The 20,112-nt window shown below is 40.2% G+C and overlaps 1 protein-coding gene across 4 annotated transcripts; it reads left to right on the forward strand.

The window, feature by feature from the left end:
* Positions 1-77: 77 nt before the first annotated feature.
* On the forward strand, positions 78-18,543 carry MS4A7 (membrane spanning 4-domains A7). Of its 4 annotated transcripts, none has more exons than XM_008524066.2 (7): positions 78-308; positions 4,915-5,074; positions 9,191-9,325; positions 9,949-10,005; positions 11,791-11,997; positions 14,646-14,747; positions 15,532-17,057. In XM_008524066.2, the coding sequence occupies exons 2-7, from the start codon at positions 4,928-4,930 to the stop codon at positions 15,604-15,606; spliced, it is 723 nt and encodes a 240-aa protein (XP_008522288.1). In that variant the 5' UTR covers positions 78-308; positions 4,915-4,927; the 3' UTR covers positions 15,607-17,057. The 4 variants fall into 4 exon arrangements, with proteins under 4 accessions (XP_008522288.1, XP_070420128.1, XP_008522289.1 ...); XM_070564027.1 differs by lacking the exon at positions 15,532-17,057 and adding an exon at positions 17,560-18,543 and having other exon boundaries at positions 143-308; XM_008524067.2 differs by having other exon boundaries at positions 150-259.
* The last annotated feature ends 1,569 nt before the right edge of the window (positions 18,544-20,112 follow it).

Consider the following 20,112-nt stretch of genomic DNA (forward strand, 5'->3'; position numbering starts at 1 on the left):
TTTTAACTGGGACTGTGCAACTCACTAGTCTTCACAAGCTCTTTCTCATGTGTTGCATCTATTTCGTGACATTGTCCAGACTTTAAAATTTAGAAAGAGGAAGCAGGGGTACTGTAAGTGCAGTAAAACTCATATCTTATGTAATCATAAAATACCACTCAAGAAAGGGACAGGAAGTCTCAGAGGTTGGAGAGCAGAGCAGCAAGATCGGTCCCACAGGAACAGCCAGTAGGCAGCTCTGGGCGGGAGCGCCTCAGAGGTAAGCTGGCCCACCAGCCACAACACACAGGACTGGGCTGCAAGAACAGGTAGGCATCTTGGTTTGGATCATGAATCTTGGGGGGAGATTACTGTCTTTTGAACAGACAGTCAGGAATCAGATTCTTGTCTTGTCTCTGCTGCTAGCCACTTGCATGAATTGGTGAGTCAATTCCCCTCTCTGGGCCTCAGTTTACTTACTTTCCGAATGAGAGAATTGGGTGAGATGATCCTTAGGTTTCTTTCAAGATTTGAGGTGATGATTTCCTACAATCCTCTGCATTTCCTGGTATGTTCCTGAGTCTTGCACAGAATATGCTCTCAACAAATACTGTGCAATTAGATCAAATCCTGTATTAGGGCCCCATTGTTCTATTCTAATTCTGTAATAAAGAAAATTGCTGTGTCTAGAGCAGTTATCCTCCAAGCTATGATTCGTTTCCAAAGTGGGGATTTTAAAACTGTCTTGAAAAGTTGCAGGCCACCCCAAGTTTGTCTCCACTTGGTGAATGTAGAAGGACCAAACATTTCTCTCAGATATTGGAGATTGGAGATTATGGGCTCAGTCTGGAGACGTCTTGTGAAGCCATAAAGAATCTTGGTTTTATAGAATTCCTCCTAAAAAGTAGCAATATGTGTCAAAATTTAAGGATAGCCTTAAACTAAGTGAATCCACTTCTAAATGTTACTCTAAGGAGACAATTGAATAGGTGAGGCCCCACAAAGGTGCTAAGATGTTCACAATAGCATTGTTTATAATGGTAAAAACATAGAAACAACCTAAATAGCCACAAATATGTGGCTGATTAAATGAATCTTGAAATACCTATTCATCTGAATACATGATTTGGCTTTTTTTATTGTGGTAAAATACACATAACACAAAATCTAGCATTTTAACCGTTTTCAAGTATCCAGTTCAGTAACATTAGTGCATTCACATTCTTGTGCAACCGTCACCACAGCTGAACTCCAGAATGTTTCATCTTCCCAAACTGAAACTCCATGCCCATTAAACAATAACTCCACATTCCCTTCTCCTCTCAGACCCTGGAAACCATCATTCTACTTTTTGCTCTATGAATTTGTACACTCTGGGTGCCTCACAGGAGTACAATCATACACTATTTGTCCTGTGACTGGCATGTTTCATTTAGCATATTGTCTTCCAGATTCATCCCTGTGGTGGCATGTGTCAGAATTTATCATTTGCCTTTTAGATTTAGGATTTTCATTATCTATATTTATTAGTGTCAAATATGTCCACAGAATGATGTTGAATGCCAAAAAAAAAAAGATTTATAAATGGTGTGGACAGAGTGACCCTGTTTATGTAGAATTAAGAATGTGTGTAAACATACGTGAAGAAAGAGAAGAGAGACAAAATGAGAGAGGAGAAAAAGGAGAATGTGAAGGATATGTATGAAACAGTAGTTATTTCATGGTAGTTGAGATTTAAGCTACTTTTTTGTTTTTTTCTTTAAATCTTACTCCCTTTTTATTGTATTTGCCATGTTATGCACTCTTTTAAACAAAACAATTAAAAAATAATATAAGAAAATAAATGTACATGGTATCTGAGAGTGTGGTGAGCTAGAGGGTACCAACTAGGCTTCTAGGTCCTAGCTCCAGGCTTAGAGTCAAGCTTATCCTGTAGTTCTTGGGCATGAGAACTGAAAAATACAGAAATGAATCAAGAACTACAGAGACTTTCTTTTAATCCTTAGGTTGGACATCAATCTTTTTCTTTCTTTCTTTCCAATTTTATTTTTTATTTTTTTTTATTGTGGTAAGAACGCTGAACATGAGATTTATCCTCTTAACGGATTTTTAAGCATACAATACAGTATTGTTATCTATAAGCACAAAGTAGCACAGATCTCTAGAACTTATTTATCTTGCATAACTGAAATTGTATACGTCTTGTACAGCAACTCCCCATTTCCTCCTCCCCCAGATCCTGGCAACTACTATTCTAGTCTTTGCTTCTATGAGTGTGACTATTTTAGATGCTTTACGTAAGTTGAATCACACAGTATTTGTCCTTCTGTGACCGGCTTATTTCACTTAGCACAATGTTCCCAAGGCCAGCCTTAAAAAAAAAAAATGAAATCTTGCAATATGTGACAATATGGACGAACCTTGAAAGACTGGTTATTGACACTAGAAAGAAGGGGTCTATTTCATGTATTTGGGCTATTAAGCCATAAGGAGCAAGGCAGAAGCCAAGTTATCAGAATATGGGAAGATTTCTGGAGAGACCATCAAGCACATTCCCTAAGGTCAGGAATATTCCTGTGGGTAAATATGGACATGATGAATTTCAGCTATAAGGGAGAAAGGTCACAGGGGCTGAGGATCATATGTAGCTAAATGGGCATGCTCAAATCTGCAGGGGATATAGAAAAGCTCCAGCATTAGGCTGCCTGGTTCAAATCTTGCCTCCACTACATGCTAGATATACAATCTTGTGCAAACTATTTAACCCCGCTAAGCCTTATCTTTCCTACCTGCAGAATTCAAGTAATAATCAAACCTATCTCTGAGAGCTGTTGTGTAGACTAAATGAGACTCTGCACAAAGCTCTTAGTAAAGTGCCAGACTCATAGTGGGTGCTCAATAAATGTTAGCAATTATCATTTTATTGGAAACTATTATTTGATTTTGAAAGTTAGAATCTGCTCAAACCTGATGCTTTTTCTACTTCTCTAGCTCTAAAGATGTGCTGGAATGCTTAGTAGAAGGGGCCTGGAACCATCCATGGCATCTTTACCCCAGCTCTACTGCAAAGATTCAGTGTCAGCACGATTCCCATCCTTCTTCATGCAAATCATCCATACTTCTGCCCAGATTCCAAAGTCCCCCAAAATGAAAATGAGCACCTTAGACAAGGAGACTTTTCTTTTTAATAACTCTTCAAATAAGGTATTTGGTGTCCAGAGAGCATGAGAAACTTGACCAAGGCATAGAAGTAGAAATGGGGTAGAGGTCACTAACCTCTTATTGAGTGTTATGGAACACCTGATAAAGATCACAGAGGTATGACAAAAGGCACTCATGTACACCATCTCATTCAAATCCTCACAAGCATCCTTCATGATAGCATTATTGTTCCTATGTTATAGGTAATTAAACTGAGGATGAATGAGAGGAAATAACCTGCCTGTGGCCAGCTAATAAATATCAGAGATGGAATTCCAGTGAGTTTTAGATATAACCAATATGTATTCAGAGTTTATCACATGCCCTGCTCTATGTTGAGCTCATTACTGCATAATCTCATCTAACCTTCCTCACAAACCTATGAAGTGGCTAGAATAACTTGTCCATGGTGAGTTTAGTAATAATTGGTCAGTATAGAATATGAGTATAGGACTGAACTCCAAGACACACACTCAGGTGTGAAACTGGACTCTGAGGCATCAGACTTCTAGCCCAGTGCTCTTTCCCATTCTCCCCCACCTGTAATGAGACTGTGGATGCCAGGCTCAGTCTTTATATGTTACACACTGAGAAAGCCTGAAACCATTCCTAAAACATTAAGACGTTGAGTTGAAGCGTCAGCGAACAGAACTGTGGCACCATCAGATTATTACAAGATTTTATCCAAACTATGGCATTCAAGAGGGAGAATGTTGTGCTGAGAACGTATCTGGGGAGCATCCCAGGGGTTGAACTCTGTTGCTGACACCACAGAGGCCTAACAATGCTGCTGAGCTGTTAGACAGCAGACAACCTGCTCCTCGAGTCTGTATTGGAACTACCAATGACAGGAAGGAAGAAAGGGGAAGATAAGGAGGATTGATGTGGTATTGATAAAAATATCACAAGCTTCTGAGCCAGATCGACTTGGTTCAGACACCTTCTCATTATGCAAATACAGGCTACTCATAATTGTATTTGTTGCCATGTATTAAACCTTTCCATATGCCAGGCTAAGTGCTTTGTGTGACTATTTCACTTAAGGAAAATCACTTGAACTTATTCGTCCTGAGTTTCTAAGATATAAAGTGATTTAATAACATCCAAGTCATTGTAAGGATTAGAGCTTCTGTTGCCTAGAGTCTGGAATTCATCAGGAGTTAAATAAATGTTCATATTAACAATTATTAAGCTAACATAGGCATGGGGGTCATTCTAGGTGGGACAAACCCTATACTGGAAAGGGATGTGGAACAGGATTAATCAACATCTTTATGGAAAGAAAATAAGACTATGATGGAAGAATGAGCAGAACAGGTATAGCATAAAAGTACAACACTGGGAGATGTGGTGTGGGAATGTGCCACAGGTGAAGCAGGGGCAAGGAAGGCAAACAACTGGAAGTCAAGTCTGCTGGTGGGAGAGTGAGTTGGATACACTCAAGGCTGCAAAGCAAGTTCTATGTGAATTGTTGGCCTCTCAAATGTGGGACTCCTTAAAACGTTTATAGCTTTCTCCCAGTGACATGCTTTCTGTCTACAATGGATGGACTGTATCAAGCATGCTGGCTTTCCAACTCTTCCACTGCTCCTCACATATAGTTTTGTTCCTAAAGGACGGGTCCCACCTTGGACAGTGGAGAAAAATCTTAAGTTCCTGCAAAGTTTAGTCCCTGGGAGTTTCATACCTTTAAGTCAAACCTTGAGTCCTAACTGAGCTCTCTGCCTTTTCCAGAATCGTGAGCATCATGCTGTCAGAACCTAAGACCAAGGGAGGCTTTGACTTCTTCACTCCAAAGGGCATCATTAGCCCCGAAAAAGAGAAACTTGAACACACCTACCAAAAAGAAGATAACCTGCATAATGGTCTGGAAAAAGAAGCCACAGTTCTTGGAGTAAGTCCATCTCATTATAAAGGGAATACTGGGCAAAACATGGTCAATGTATCCAGACTACAGATCTACAGTGGATCTGGGAGGATAGTTCAGTTCTTTTCTGTCTGACTCCAGGCTAACTGGGACATGAAATGGGGCTTCATGGGAAGACTATATCTTCCTCAGGCCTTTCTGTACACTAACTAAAACCTCTAGGTCTTTCCCACCTGAAATCTACACGATAAAGTCTCTTGTAATTTGTCTTTAATAAAGTAGAGATTTGGGATTTAACCATATGATTTTACTGTATATGATTAAATTAGATCTTCTTATTTTGAGCTCATCTCTTAAACATTTGAGATGAGACAATCTGGACTAATCTCACTATACATTTTCTCCCTGTTGACCTGAGTAACTGTAAGACATCCAAGCATCCTCGGTCATCATCTTTCTTATCTAGGACTTTAATTCCCACATGGTTCTGAATATCCCCTTCTAACATCCAACTCCTACTTATTCTTAACTTTGGAGACCTTGCTCAGGTGTGCCCTCTAGAATTCAGGGTCAGTTAACATAATCCTCTTTATGCCCCCATTTTTTTCTCAAACCCCTCCTTATTATACAAACAGAAATCTAGCTCCCAAGGGCACTGTTTCCATTGCAACCCCCACTTCTGGGCGTGAAAGTGAAGTGATTATCTTCTTTGCTTCCCGTGGACATTCTAGATCAATCTTTTCCTCTCATCCCTAAAAATTCCTACTTTGGGGCCGGCCCCGTGGTGCAGTGGTTAAGTTTGCACATTCTACTTCAGCGGCCCAGAGTTCACTTGTTTGGATCCCAAGTGTGGATCTACACATCACTTGGCAAGCCATGCTGTGGCAGGCGTCCCACATATAAAGTAGAGGAAGATGGGCACAGATGTTAGCTCAAGGCCAGTCTTCCTCAACAAAAAGAGGAGGATTGGCGGTGGATGTTAGCTCAGGGCTAATCTTCCTCAAAATAAAAAATAAATATGCCAAAAAATACTCGTACTTTAGAATCTCATGTCATCCTACTAGGTAATTCACACCCACCTTTTTTTAAAAAATGATATAATTGCCCTTTTTATTTATGATTTAAGAAATCCTAATTTAATCTTCTACCCAAAAAAGATATTTTTGAAATGTTATTTATACTTTGAACACTGGAAAAGAATAATTACCTCAAGTAATTGTAGATAGTCACAAATTGGAGAAACAAAGACAAATTTCAGTGCATTCCCACTTCCTTCACTCTCCCGGGTCCTTCACCTTTTTCCCACCAAGATATTGACTTCTCAATCACTATCACTCCCTCCAGTAGAGCTTCTACCATAAGCCTTGGCTAGTTTAATATTCATGTTTATGATCCTTCCACTATTACGACCTCTCATTTCCTTGACCTCTTCTCCCCAAGTGTCTTGTCCATCCTTCCATAGACAAACATTCCTGTAGTTGTACACACAACCTTATGAATACTAATAGAAGTAACCCTGCATTATCTACATTTCAAGCAATCCATTCTCCAATCACCAACTCTAATCTTTCCAGATCACTCCCTCTGACTCAACGTTGACTCTTTCTTTAACCTCACTGCGAATGATTGATAATACACCTTTTTCACAGAGCCTTACTTCCTCTTACACTCACTTCCTTAGTTCACAAAGATCCCATAGTTCACTCTCTTGTGAACACCCCCAACAGACTTGTCCTCATCTCCTTACAGCATACTCTCAAAAACTGTGACGTTGGTTTAATTCTAACCAATGGACTGTAAAAGCTGCATAAAAAGTACATGATATTTCTTTCATCCATTCACTTTCCCATTATCCCAGAAAACTATTTCATATGTTCTTTCTCCTCAAACTTCTAATGCTTCTTCCTTTTCTTTTGATTACCTTGCTTTCTATAATCCTAAGAAAATTGAGACAATTTGGAAAGGATGTCCGCAATGTGGTACATTTCTACAATTACCCACCTCTGTAGTTGTATTTCTTTCTCCCCTCCCCATTGCTAAGAATAAAATGTCCATCTTCTAACTAATGAAAACTCTCCCTTGGTGCAACAGATCCAATCCCTTATCACTTGTTCCAGTAATTTTCCCTGCATAATTATTCTTTATCAATTTCATCAGCCCAGAATCTTACTGAAAATTCTCCCATCTTGAAAACATAAAAGCAAAAACAAAAACTTTTAACTTCACACACCCTCCAGCTAATGCCCCATTCACTACTTGCCTCCCCAGCCACGTTCCTCTAAAGGGTAGGAAGTCAACGTCTCCCATTACTCTTGAATGATATTTTCTCTTGAGTCATATGCAGTGGCATTTGTCCCCTTTCTTCCACATTACTAACTCAATTTCCAAGACTCCATTGTTAATTTTTTTGAGCTAATTGAAGTGTTTGGTGCAATTGGCCACTCTCTCCTACTTGAAACATTTTATTCACTTCGCTCGTGGACATCATATTACTCTGGTTTTTCTCCTTCCTTCTTGGCTGCTCCTTTTATGTTCCTTTACTGTTTCTATTTATTTCTCTGATCCTACATTTAGAGTCCTCATAGTTCTGTCCTTGATTTCATTCTCTTTCTATATCTTCCACAATGGTGACCTCATTCAGTAATATGGCTTTAAACGTTGTCTTCACTTATAGAAAAGACTGTATCCCTTGCCTGGATCTCTCCTCCAAACTTAAGACTCAAATATCCAACAGCTTATGTACATGTTCACTTGGATATCTACTAGACACCTCTCCCTTAACCTGTGCCAGATTGAAATCCTTGTCTTCATCCCCAAACCTGCTCCTCATACAGTACTCACTATCTCAGATCAATGTTAATTCCATCATTTCGATGCTCAAGCCAAAACCCTTGGAGGTAAGCTTCATTGCTCTCTTTTGTAATCCTTATTCAAACTGTCAGCAAATCCTATACGTTTAATCTTCATATACATCTAGAATCCAACTACTTCTCATTACTTCTACTATCGTCTTCTTTCAAGTCAATATCATCTCACATGTGAATTATTATACTACTCTCCCTATTTATCTCCTTGCTCTGTTTCCTTAAAATCTATTCTCAGCAAAGCAGATAGAATGATCTTTTGAAAATATACATTGCATCATGTAATTGCTTTGATCAAAATTATCCACTGGGCTTCCCTTTTTACTCAGAATGAAAGGCAAAGTTGGTAAAATAGCCTGCAAAGCCCTACATAGTTTGCACCGTGCCCCTACTATTTCTCAGGCCTCATTGTCTACTACTCCACTCTTAGCTCATTCTACTTTCCAAGGAACTTATCTGCAAAGGACATAATACATGTCCGGTGACAGCAATTTTCATTTGCTTTATTCCCCTGATGCCTGGCATACAATCAACATTCAATAAATATTAATTGTAGGAATGTTGAATTTTCTTGATTTTAAGTTATTTCTCCTATGTTTGCATAATCTTTCATATGCATTTGAAACAGTGAGTAATAGTGTGGGCTCTAGTAAGAGGGCTGAAATCCTAGTTCTTCCAGTTGGTCATTTGTATGGGTTTGTACAAATTATTTTAACTCCTGGGTCCTCATGTTTCTCATCAGCAAATAATGAGATTAATAGCCAGAACGTAAAAAGTGTTCAAAGAATGTAGGCTATTGCTATTGTCATTGGTGTCATTAAATTTATTATTATTATTAAAATCTAATGATGAATATAATAAGATGAATTATAGCACAGAAGGCTTCCTGTTCTATTTTGTTTCAATTGAAATTGAGGTTTTGTTTAATACTCCCTTGATAAGTGTACTTTCTATATCCATCTAATTAGACTACTGTCCAGAAAAATATTATCCATCTTCTTCTAGAACCAAAAAAATTTGTCAAATATCTTTCTCAAAATAAAGTTAAAATGCGTATATTATCACTCCCTGATTTGCTAGTTGAATAAACTTATCTGAAAAGAAAAGAGGTTAGATATACATGACTTTCTCTCAGACAATATCTATTGGCTTCCTGAACACTTTTTTTACTCCTTAATACGAAAAATTATAATATTTTTAGACTCTTTATAATTCATAATGTACATAACTTTCATCTGTTTAAAGTGTGTTCTAGAATTTTCCTTCTTGTCTCTTGTAGACTATCCATATCCTGTGTTCCGTGACGATTTCAAGTTTGGGGGCCATTTTGATTTCTGCTCCCTACTCTTCTAACTTCAACCCAGCAGTTTCCACCATTTTAATGTCTGGGTACCCCTTTGGAGGAGCTCTGTGTGTGAGTAGAGTGGGGTCACCAAGAGGGGATATGCTTTATAAATGCTAACTGGGTGCTAAGTCATGGCGTGACTCAGTTCCAAGAGGCAGGAAGATAGGAGAAGAAAGCCAAGGCCCCAAACTTCCTCTCTGTATCATCCCACTTCATGTCTCTCCAGTTTAGGAAGAACAGCAGAGGGGCTTAATCCATCCTCCTGTGTGAGCATCTCAGGGCATGACCAGTTGGGGCAGGAGACAAGAGGGGAAGGTAATACAGTGCGCATACCAGGACAGCATTTCTTACCTGGCCCGACAGCATACCTCTGGAAAAGTGGAAGATTTTTCACATCCTTCTTTGGGGCTTTGATGAGGCCATTGGACTCCCTCTAGTTTAAAATAATCCATTCATCAGGTACTGAATGAAAAGTTCATTTCACCCTCTGTGCATCTGCCTAGTCTTCAAAGTTAATGTAAGCATCCTGGAGGTGAAAATCAGGCCTCACTATCAATATGGATCCACACCATTCCTACAGTGTTATATCTCTAAAAGTTCCACATTACACAGTGATTGAGTGATTGACAGTAACATGGTGACCATATTTCCACAAGACAACTGAAGTGATCATTTCTCTCTTTTCTGAGCAGTTTGCTGTTACTGGATTCCTCTCAATTATCTCTGGGAAAAAATCAGCTAAGGCGTTTGTAAGTATGAGAACCGTTAAATCTCAGGTGGTTGGAATAAAAGGAACATCACAGCTAATTCTTCTAGTTCAAAAATCACCATTTGACAGTTTAGGGCAATAAGGCTCAGAGCAGGTGAGGGAGCCCAAGTTCTCTCCTGGCAGAACCAGGAGTAGAACCCAAATTCCTAGACATCTAGACGGGTGCTCTTTCCCCCACAAAATGGTGCTCCTGGACCATATTCCAATTTGGGAGGTTTGCCTTAATTGTTTAAACAGTAGAAAGTTTTAAATACACCATGGACTCTTTATAACTTGCTATCTTGGCCCTGAATAGGGCAGATGACCATCCCAGCTAGAGCCTAGAGATCCTTTTTCTAGAAAAACCTGCCTCATAATGAGTCAATTTCCCTAAATGACAGGGTCAGAGGCAGAAGTGTGTGGGCTTAGATCCTGTGGCTATGTCCTCCAACCCCTCTAAAACAAGGAATTATCGGATTGTAGGCGCTTTCCTGACAAAGGTAAGGAGTGGGTGAGAAAAGCAGCTGAGGCCTTTGATCCTCTCCATAGCAACCTTTCCCTCTCCCCGGCCACACACCCACAAAGATGACTTAGGGAAAAGCCACATCCTGACACCGGAAGATACACAGTCTGGTTAGCCATGAGTGAGGGCACATAAGATGGTATACAAGGCCAGTATATGCTCCTGACACTTGAAGCTGGAGTCTAAACCCCAGAACCAGTGGACAGGGTTTTAAAGAGTTCATAGCATTGGATGGGGTCAGAGTTCCGGACTTTGAATCAGGAAATGTGTATTCCTGTCCCAGCACTCTCGTTGACCCATCTGTGTGCTTGAAAAAGTTCCTTCCTTGTCTGGGCTTTAGTTTCTCACTTACCAAATGTGGAAGATAAACATGTGAATCTCAGAGGTGGCTTCCCAACTGCCCTGAATACACTGAAAGGGAAAAGTGTACTTGGGATGACCTGACATGAGGTGGACTCCACATACGGGACATACGACAATGTGTGGGCTCCATTGCCCATGTGGTAGCTCTGGGCAAAGGCACTGCCTGTTCAGTCTGCTTTTCCTTCAGGGACTCAGCACTTGAAGCCATATAGCTACTGGGCCAAAGAAGAAGAGGGCAGGGAAATCATCCTCTCCAACACACAGTATCCAACAGTGATTTCAAACAGAAAAGAGCATTCGCCGGGAACCTGGCACAGAGTCTGTTCCATCAGTGTCTTTGCAGAGAAATCAAATCCTGTGAGAGCCTTTTACCCCAAAGTGTAGACTATGACCCAGCAGAGAGTGTCGTGAATGTGGTTCTTGTAGGCCTGGTCCACCTCCAGGTGGATGTTCCAACTTCTCCAGTTTGCTTCTGCCTTTTCTCTGAAGCTACTTCTTTATGGAACGAGAAGCCATAGATTGATCGTCCCAGGAGGAACCACAGGCCATATTCTAGAAGTCCTTAAAGCAGCAGAATGATTCTAAGGCTGTTGAGGAAGTCAAGGGAGCTGCTGGCAGGGACCTAAGCAGTACCATCTGTGTCTTCAGCGCTGCAGAGAGTCAGGAAGCCAGAACCCTTATCCCCAAGGAGGCATTCTTCATGCATTCTCTCATTCAACAAACATTGACTAATTACATCAGGCGATAAACTAGATAGTGAGGAGGGATACAGAGATGAATAAAACACAGCCTGTGCCCCCAAGAAATACGGATATTAGAGAAAGAGACCCATGGACTGAGGGATAACAGCGTCCCATGCTGCTTCTCTGATGAGATCTCAATGCGGAATTTCTCTTCCAGGCCATGAGCAGCTTGACCTCCAGTGCAGTGAGCTCTGTGGCCGCTGGAGCAGGCCTCCTCCTCCTCGCTGACAGCCTGGTAGCCCTGAGGACTGCGTCTCAACAGTGTGAATCAGGAAAGGAATATCTATCTTCATTGCCTTATTCGAGGTACTATTATTCGTCATATGAAGTCAAGGACTGTTTCCTGGCTGGCGTCAGCCTAATAGTAAGTAGTTTCAGATTGAATATCCTGTCATGTGAAGTCTCGGTGTCTCCCTTTTGCATAATCTCTGCTTTCTCAGCAGTCTCTAGCCCTGTTGGTCTGAATGCCCAGAGACAGACAGAAAAAAACCAATTATGGTTGCAAGAGGCCTGTCGGCAGACTGCACAATATGGGAGATATGCTGTGCAAAGTCAAAAAAGGAGATCAAGAAAGGCTGTGGGTAGTCTATCCCTTCAGCAGTCTCTCTTAAATAATAAATATTCCATTTTTAATAGGTTGAACTTTCAAAGTTCCCCCTCTGTTGAGCAGGCATATTTTTTCCTCAATGCAGGCAGGAAATATCCCCCTTTATGTGAATTTTATTTGATTGAGATTAACGTATCCTACACTAAGGTCGGCACAGAACTTGAACCTTAAGCCCAAACACACAATTATTCTACTTTGGCCCAGCAGTGCTTGCAGGCAGTGAGAGGGAGATAGGAGATGGCCACCAATGGATTCCACTCCTAGCAGAAATGTCATCTCTGGGCAGCATTTTCTTGCTAGATTTCCCCCAAACTCATTGGTCACTATCTGTTGATGGTGACATTCCTGGCTTAGTCAATCCTCTCTATAAGCTCATAGTTTTAAAACCATAAACTTTGGCCCTTTAAGGAGAAAGGTTTCTTCCTTTGGGACTCCTCCTAGTAGGAGCCTGGGAGACAAAGGCAATATCTCTTTTCCCTTGTCTCAATCTGATTCATGAATCTCAGAGAACATTGGCAAGTTTCTGGACTCATGGCCTTCTATGAGTCTGCCCATGTGACCCAGAGATTATCAAAAGTAACCTCTTTGATCCAAGAGATGGAGGAAGTGAAAGAGCACAGAGACCCATCTGGTTAGAAATCAGCATGAGGAAGCCGTGGAGTCACTATGACCCCGGTGTAGGGCAGATGTCCGGGAAAGCAATGAGAGTGGGAGAGGCATCCTCCCCGCTAGGATATTGGGAGTTTAATGTAATGAAAACTAATCTCAACACATCAAACTCCCTCCCGTTCTCAGATAACTCGAGCCAAAGGGAACTGCTTGCAACATCAGAGAAGTTGCAACATAGCAGACTAAGTGGACCCCAAAGGTCCACTCTTTCTTTATTAACACAAAGATAACCTGGGCAAAAGTAACAAATTAAAAAAATTCAAAATATATATCTCAGGTTGGAAGAAGGAAGGAAGAGAGGGTGGAAGGAAGGAAAAATCAAGAAAGAAGGACATCTTAGGTTCCAGAAACTAAGAAGCACCCCAAGATCAGATAACCAAACAAGAACTGAGACCAGAAAATCAGGGAGGGCTGGATAGGAATACAGGTATTAGAGGCTGGGATCATGCAATGTTAATGCCCATGATGGGATTTGAGGTTCTTTAGGCCCACAGGAAGCAGCGAGCTCACCCTGAGTGCCCTGCAAAAGTGTTCGAAGCTGAGACTGAATATTTACCCTATTTATGAAAATAAAACAAGGAAAACTCTGCCCAACATCCCACGAAACTTCAAGAAACTCTGCCATAAAGGTTTCTAGGATGAAATTATCTCACCAAGCCTTGGGCAGGTGTGATATCCAAATTCAAAAGGGTTAACTTAAAATCTGTTCCTGGATCCATGAAACTTCTAAGATTCTACCAGAATCAAACCTAAAACTACCATCTAAGGAAATGTCCATAAACGCAGTTTATGAGTCTCCTACGTATCAAAGATTCCCCTCCCCGCCACCCACACATTGAAATTATCTAAGAACAAAAATATCTTGAAAAACATGAAAAAAAAAATAAGGAACAGCAGCAAATGGAACAAACATGACAGTTAGTTGCCCTAGAATTGGAGATTCTATAATAATTTGAAAAAGGCTATAATGAAAACATTTTAAATGATTAAAGATATAAAAAAGGAATTGAAACCAAAATGAAAGAACATCACAGCAAGAAAAAAGAAAAAGTGGAATCGAGAAAGAACTAAACAGTATGGTTAGATATGAAAATTATAATCTTTGAAATTAAAAATTTAGCACATCAGTTAAATAGCAGATTCAACATACCCAAAGAAATAAAGAGTGAAACGAAATTTAGCTCTGATTAAATCACACAGAATACAACACACTAAGATAAAAATTTGGAAAACATGAATGAGAAGTTAAAAGGCACAGAAGATATAGTGAAGTGAAAAACTCCAACACACCTCTAATTTGAGTTCCAGTAGGACAGCATGGGAGAGACGGCGTATGCAAAGAGAAATAACTGAAAATCTTTCCAAATTCAAAAAAGACATGAAATTTCAGTCTGAAGGAATGCACTGAGACAGTTGAAGGATGAATAAAAACAAATCCACACATAGAATCATCATGACAATAAAAAGCACCAAAGAAAAAAGAAAATAATAAAAGAAATAGAGATAAATGAAGGATTATTCTTAACTCAAAATGTGGGATATCAAGGTTTTGAGATGGACCCATTGCTACCTATTTTCCTTCTGTTAAGAGATCCAAAAGAGAAAGCAGCAAAGAGAATTAACAATTTTCTGTGTCCCTTATTCTGTCCACTGCTAGAGCCTTCATCCCCCAGACCCCTCTAAGTCAGGCACAGGAGCTAGCCTATGGTACTGATCATTCCTGTCCTGGTTTGCAGGGTGTGCTGGTGGTGATGCTCACCTTCACTGTGCTAGAGCTCTTACTCGCTGCCTATGCTTCTGTCCTTTGGTGGAAACTGGTCTACTCCAAGAACTCTGGGGTGAGTACACTGACATGTCACATGATATCTGCTGGGTCCCAAGATTTGAGGTATGATGATCGAGGTCTAACCAGTAGCAGAAAGAGGAGTCAATTAGTGGTCATGAAGTGCACATGAAAGGCGACTTTTGCAGTGAGAAGAGAGTTCAGTTAATGGGCTCCTTCATGATGACACTCTGGTCATCTGAGATTGGCTGGTGCCGCCTGAGCAGCAAACCAGTTACAGAATTGTTTAATAAGAAGCTAGATGGCTTTAGACATCACCTGGCACAACCCTTTATGAAAGAACTAAGGCTTCAACAAAATTATATGGAGAATGAATGATACAGACTAATGGACTGAGAATGAGAACTTGCATCTCACTCTTGTGGTGAATAGTCACCTGCCTCCCTCGAGATTCTCCATGGTCCAGTGCACTTGCTCATGTGATGAGGTTTTACTAGGATGTCTCTGTTCTGTTCATGCTTTCCTGCATTCTTCCTTAGTTCCTCTTAGGTCTTGACATTATAATTTTAAAACATTTTCCTTTCCTCTAAAAGCCATAGTTAAAAAAAAAAATTTTAAAGGATTGAATAAATTATGATGCAACTATGATCTTATCAGAAAATGGTGACATGATTGGAGAATGGCACTTGTTTGAACTAATACTGATGCAATTATATATTACGGTAAAGTTGGAAGAGCTAATACTGTACAACATTTGGGGGGGATATATTATAAATATGCAACGAAAGCGTCCTAAATCAGAGTTAAAAAAAACTACTAACAAACTTTATCTTTTCTAGAGTGCGTTTTCCTTGCCGTGGTCACAAGATAATATCCAACAAGTCAAAAAGAATTCTTCAAGGTCATGGATATGAGTAGCTCTTGGCCTTAGAGAAAAAAGGAGGAGAAACCCAATGCTCATGGCAGTGTGATTAGATTTTCCTGAAATTTAAGCTACTTTAGACACTGAAAGAAACTTAAAAAAATAGCTTTTGTTGAGTAGTTTTATTGCTCTTGAAAATAATTTCTCGAAAGCCCAGGTCAGTAAAATTTTACTAGTCAGTCTTCCAAAAAGGCCATAAACCTCATAAACTTCTCTAGGTAAACTGAGAAGAAAGTGATTCATCTATCCATAAGTAAGAAGAGAAAATGTGCACTCTTGTGCTAGTGTGAATTGGCTAAGTCTATGTGGCTATGCAGGCCCTGTTTCTGTATTATTTTCACACTCATATTGCTTAAATATTAGATATTAGAGATTGCAAAAACACTGTAATTAAAAACACTTTGAAAATATATGGCTCCATTTCTGTCAATTGAATGAATTGAATTTCTGTCGATCGAATATGGCTTAATATTCTATCTCATTTAATGACTTTATTCTTAACTATCTTGATTCAAATATTATAATTATTCACAATGCTCTTTACAATCTAAGTTCTAGATTAAATAAGAAATTAGACATATAGAAATAATACTGGCCAGGTGGCGTAGTGGTTAAGTTCGCGTGCTCCGCTTTGGCAGTCCAGGGTTTGATGGCTCGGATCCTGGGTGCGGACCTACACACATCTCAGCAAGCCATGCTGTGGTGGCATCCCACAAAGAAGAACTAGAAGGACTTACAGCTATGATATACAACTATGTACTGGGGCTTTGGGGAGAAAACAAAGAGGAATATTGGCAACAGTTGTTAGCTGAGGGCCAATTTTCCTTACCAGAAAACAGGGAAATAATATCAATTTTATTACTGTGTTGGAGTAAAGAATATGATGAACCCAATAAAGAGGTTCTTAATATTGCTTCCTGGGTCTAGGCTTTGGGTCATATCCCAGAGGGGAATGTGCAACAGAAATGCATGTGTACGTTTTCCAAGTGACATACACAAAAATGGTCAAAGAAGTAATACACATAACAGCCCTCAAAAGGAAACTATCCAAAAGGCTACAAACAGTGGAAGAGACAAAATAAAAATTGTGCGATATTCAGACAATGGAGTACTGTACCACAATGTGACTGGACAAACCGCAATTATGCGCAGGCATATCAATAAATCCCACAAACATAATGTACAGGGGGAAGAAAAAGTCATGAGAAAAAAGCACATACTGCATAATTCCATGTATATAAAACGAACTTTAAACGCAAGCAAAATTAACATGTAGTGTTAGAATCACGATAGTGGTTACCTTTTGGGATAGAAATTGGCAGGGGACCCAGAGGGCCTATGGGTTCCTGGAAATGTTCCTTTGCTTGATCTGGATGCTGGTGCTGTGCATACATTACTTGTGTTCTCTTGTTTCTATAATTGAATAAAAATGTTTTTTAAAAAGCTATTTTTGATTTCTTACGCCTGTCTAACTATTGAGTCATCCTTCACTTCTTCTCTATTGTCAAATTCCTTTAAAACATCATCTTCCTTAGGGGCTGGCCCCATGGTCAAGTGGTTAAGTTCGCTCACTCTGCTTTAGCGGCCTGGGGTTTCCCGGTTCGGATCCTGGGCGTGGGCCTATGCACCACTCATCAAGCCATGCTGTGATGGCATCCCACATAGAAGAACTAGAATGGCTTACAGCTAGGATATACAAGTTTGTACTGGGGCTTTGAGGAGAAAAATATAAAAAAAAGAGGAAGATTGGCAACAGATGTTGGCTCAGGGCCAAACTTGCTCACCAAAAAACTGTCAAACACTTAAGAAAAAAAATTATCTCCCAAAAACCTCAGAGACATCCTTGACTCTTCTCTTTCTTTCACATACCTATCATTAAAACCTGCTAGGTTTAACTTCAAAACATATCGAGTCTAATTACTTCTTTTCTTTTTTTTTGAGGAAGATTAGCCCTGAGCTGACTGCTGCCAATCCTCCTCTTTCTGCTGAGGAAGACCGGCCCTGAGCTAATGTCTGTGCCCATCCTCCTCTACTTTATACGTGGGACACCTACCACAGCATGGCTTGACAAGCCATGTCATGTCCGCTTCCAGGATCCGAACTGGCGAAACCCAGGCCACTGAAGCTGAACATGGGAACTTAACCGCTGCGCCACTGGGCGGGCCCCCCAGTCTAATTCCTTCTCACCATCTCACAAGTACTCTGGTTCATCATTTCCCACTGGCATTATTGCAATGAGCGACCAACCCCCACACCACTCAGTCTGTTCTCCACATAACAGACAGTGAGTTTTATTTTAATCTAAAATCATATCATGTCATTCCTCTGTTCAAACGCATTCCATTTCATTTAAATGAAAGCCAGCATCCTTAAGTGTCCTGACAGGATCTGAACTGTCATTTCCTCTCTGATCTTCTCTTTGACTACTTTATCCCATGCTCTCTCTACTCCAGTCACGGTGGCCTTTTGCTGTCACTTGACATATTCTTTCTTCGGGAATTTCACACTGGCAGGTCCCTCCATCTGGAATGCTTTTCTTGCAATGATTTGCATTGCTCCCTTCCTCACTTCTTTCAGCTCCTTCTTCAAATCTCTCAGCCTCAGTGAAATTTCACCCACCAACCTACATAAAATTAGAGACTTTTTTCCCCTTCACTTGCTTATTTTTTCTCCATAGCACTTACTACCATCTGACATACTACATATTTTATTTATTTGTTTGTTAATTGTACGTCTACCCCTACTAGTCTGTAAGCTACATTAGGGCACTCACTTACTACTCCCTGCTGGGGTTTCCACCTTCTATTTGTGTGTTTTCAAACTTGTGTGTATGTCTGTATTAATATTTTAAACTGGAGATTGAGTACATTGGAGGTTCCTCCTTGTCCCAGAAGCCGAAGAATGAAATAAAACTATATTTTATCCAGGAGCTATATCTTGCTTGTGTTTGCTATTAATAGAAAGGTTCTTCAGAATATCTGGAGAATTTATTCAGCATTATCTGGAATAATATTTCATATAAGATTATCTGGAATGTATTCAGGATTATCTGGAAGAATATTCCAAACTGATGGAAGCTGTGGTAAAAACAGTGCGTCTTTCATTTGTAACTTTCCTCCGGCTCCCCCCACCCATCCGGCCCGAGCCTGGGTATCTTTCACAAATGGCACAGCCTACTCAGCTTCTACTCAGTCAGAAATTTTGGAGTCAATCTTGACTCCTTCTTTTCCCACATTCACTTTGGGAAACGAATGGCAAGAACCACTAACAAGAAGTTCTAATAAACTCATGGGAAGAAAAAGAGTGAATGGTTTTAACCAAGTCCAAGCAGACATTACAGATATTTAACACACAATTCTAGGACTGTGAGTTCTCGTTCCTGATATTTTTTTAAATGCAGCTTCCCCAAAAATGTAACTCAAAATTCGTGGCTGAGCCACACATACTCAGATCTTTATCTCGAACTTGCCAATTCTTCCTCTGATCTCAGCCAACCCAGGTGAAAGATTCTCCTTGTTGGCTTGATGAAGTAAACAAGCAGCCATGTTGAGGAAGCAAGGCACTGAAGGTGTCCTCTAGGACCTAACAGTCAGCAAAACCCAGGGCCCTCTCAACTCCAGCCAGCAAAACCCAGAGCCCTTAGTCATACAACCAAAAGGAAATTAATTCTAACAACCTGAGTGTGCTACAAAGTGAGTTTTCCCCACTCGAGTCTCCAGACAAAAACACAGCCTGGCTGACACCAATGCAGCCACGTGAGACCTTCAGCAGGGCCACCTAGCTAGGCCATGCCTCAACTCCCGATTCACAAAAACTGTAAGATAATAAATGTGTGTTGTTTTAAGCCACGAAATTTGTGGTAGTTACATAGCAATGGAAAACTAATATACTCTGGATTGTTGCATGGAAAATGGAAGAGGAAAAGCCAAGTTCAAATCTTAGCTCCACTGCTTATCAGCAGTAACTGTGGTCCCCAGTTTCCTCATCTTTCAAATGGGTATTCTAATAGAACCTACCTCCCAAGGCTATTGGAAGCGTGATTCCATAGCACATGAAGAAGGATGAATTTAATGACGGAGTTAATGTCTCATTTTATTGAGGGCAGCAATGGCACATGCTATGTGTTAAATGTTACTTGTCAAACTCAAGGAAGGGTGTTTTTCTGCTGGTTGAAAGCAAGAGGGAATATCATTTCCACCCAAAGACTATCACCCTGCTTGTAGTTGCCCCGTAAGGATTCTGCCATTTCCCTCCACATGGAAAGACTTCTTCCCACCTTCTGAGTCCATAGATTGAAATATTAAAAGGTCCATCTTTAAGAAGCTTGAAAGTCAGAAGCAGGGGAAAAGGGCGGAGGCAGGCCAACTATAACCTAGTTGAAATGATAAAGGAGATGCAGTTTGAAATAACCAAGGTAGACAGAATTATAAGCTTCTCCTGTTTAGTAAAAAGTAATTTAGTAATTCATCCCTAAAAATCAGGCATTCTGCATGAAGAC

The sequence above is a fragment of the Equus przewalskii genome, chromosome 11 (assembly GCF_037783145.1).
Source record: "Equus przewalskii isolate Varuska chromosome 11, EquPr2, whole genome shotgun sequence".
Lineage (NCBI taxonomy): Eukaryota > Metazoa > Chordata > Mammalia > Perissodactyla > Equidae > Equus > Equus przewalskii.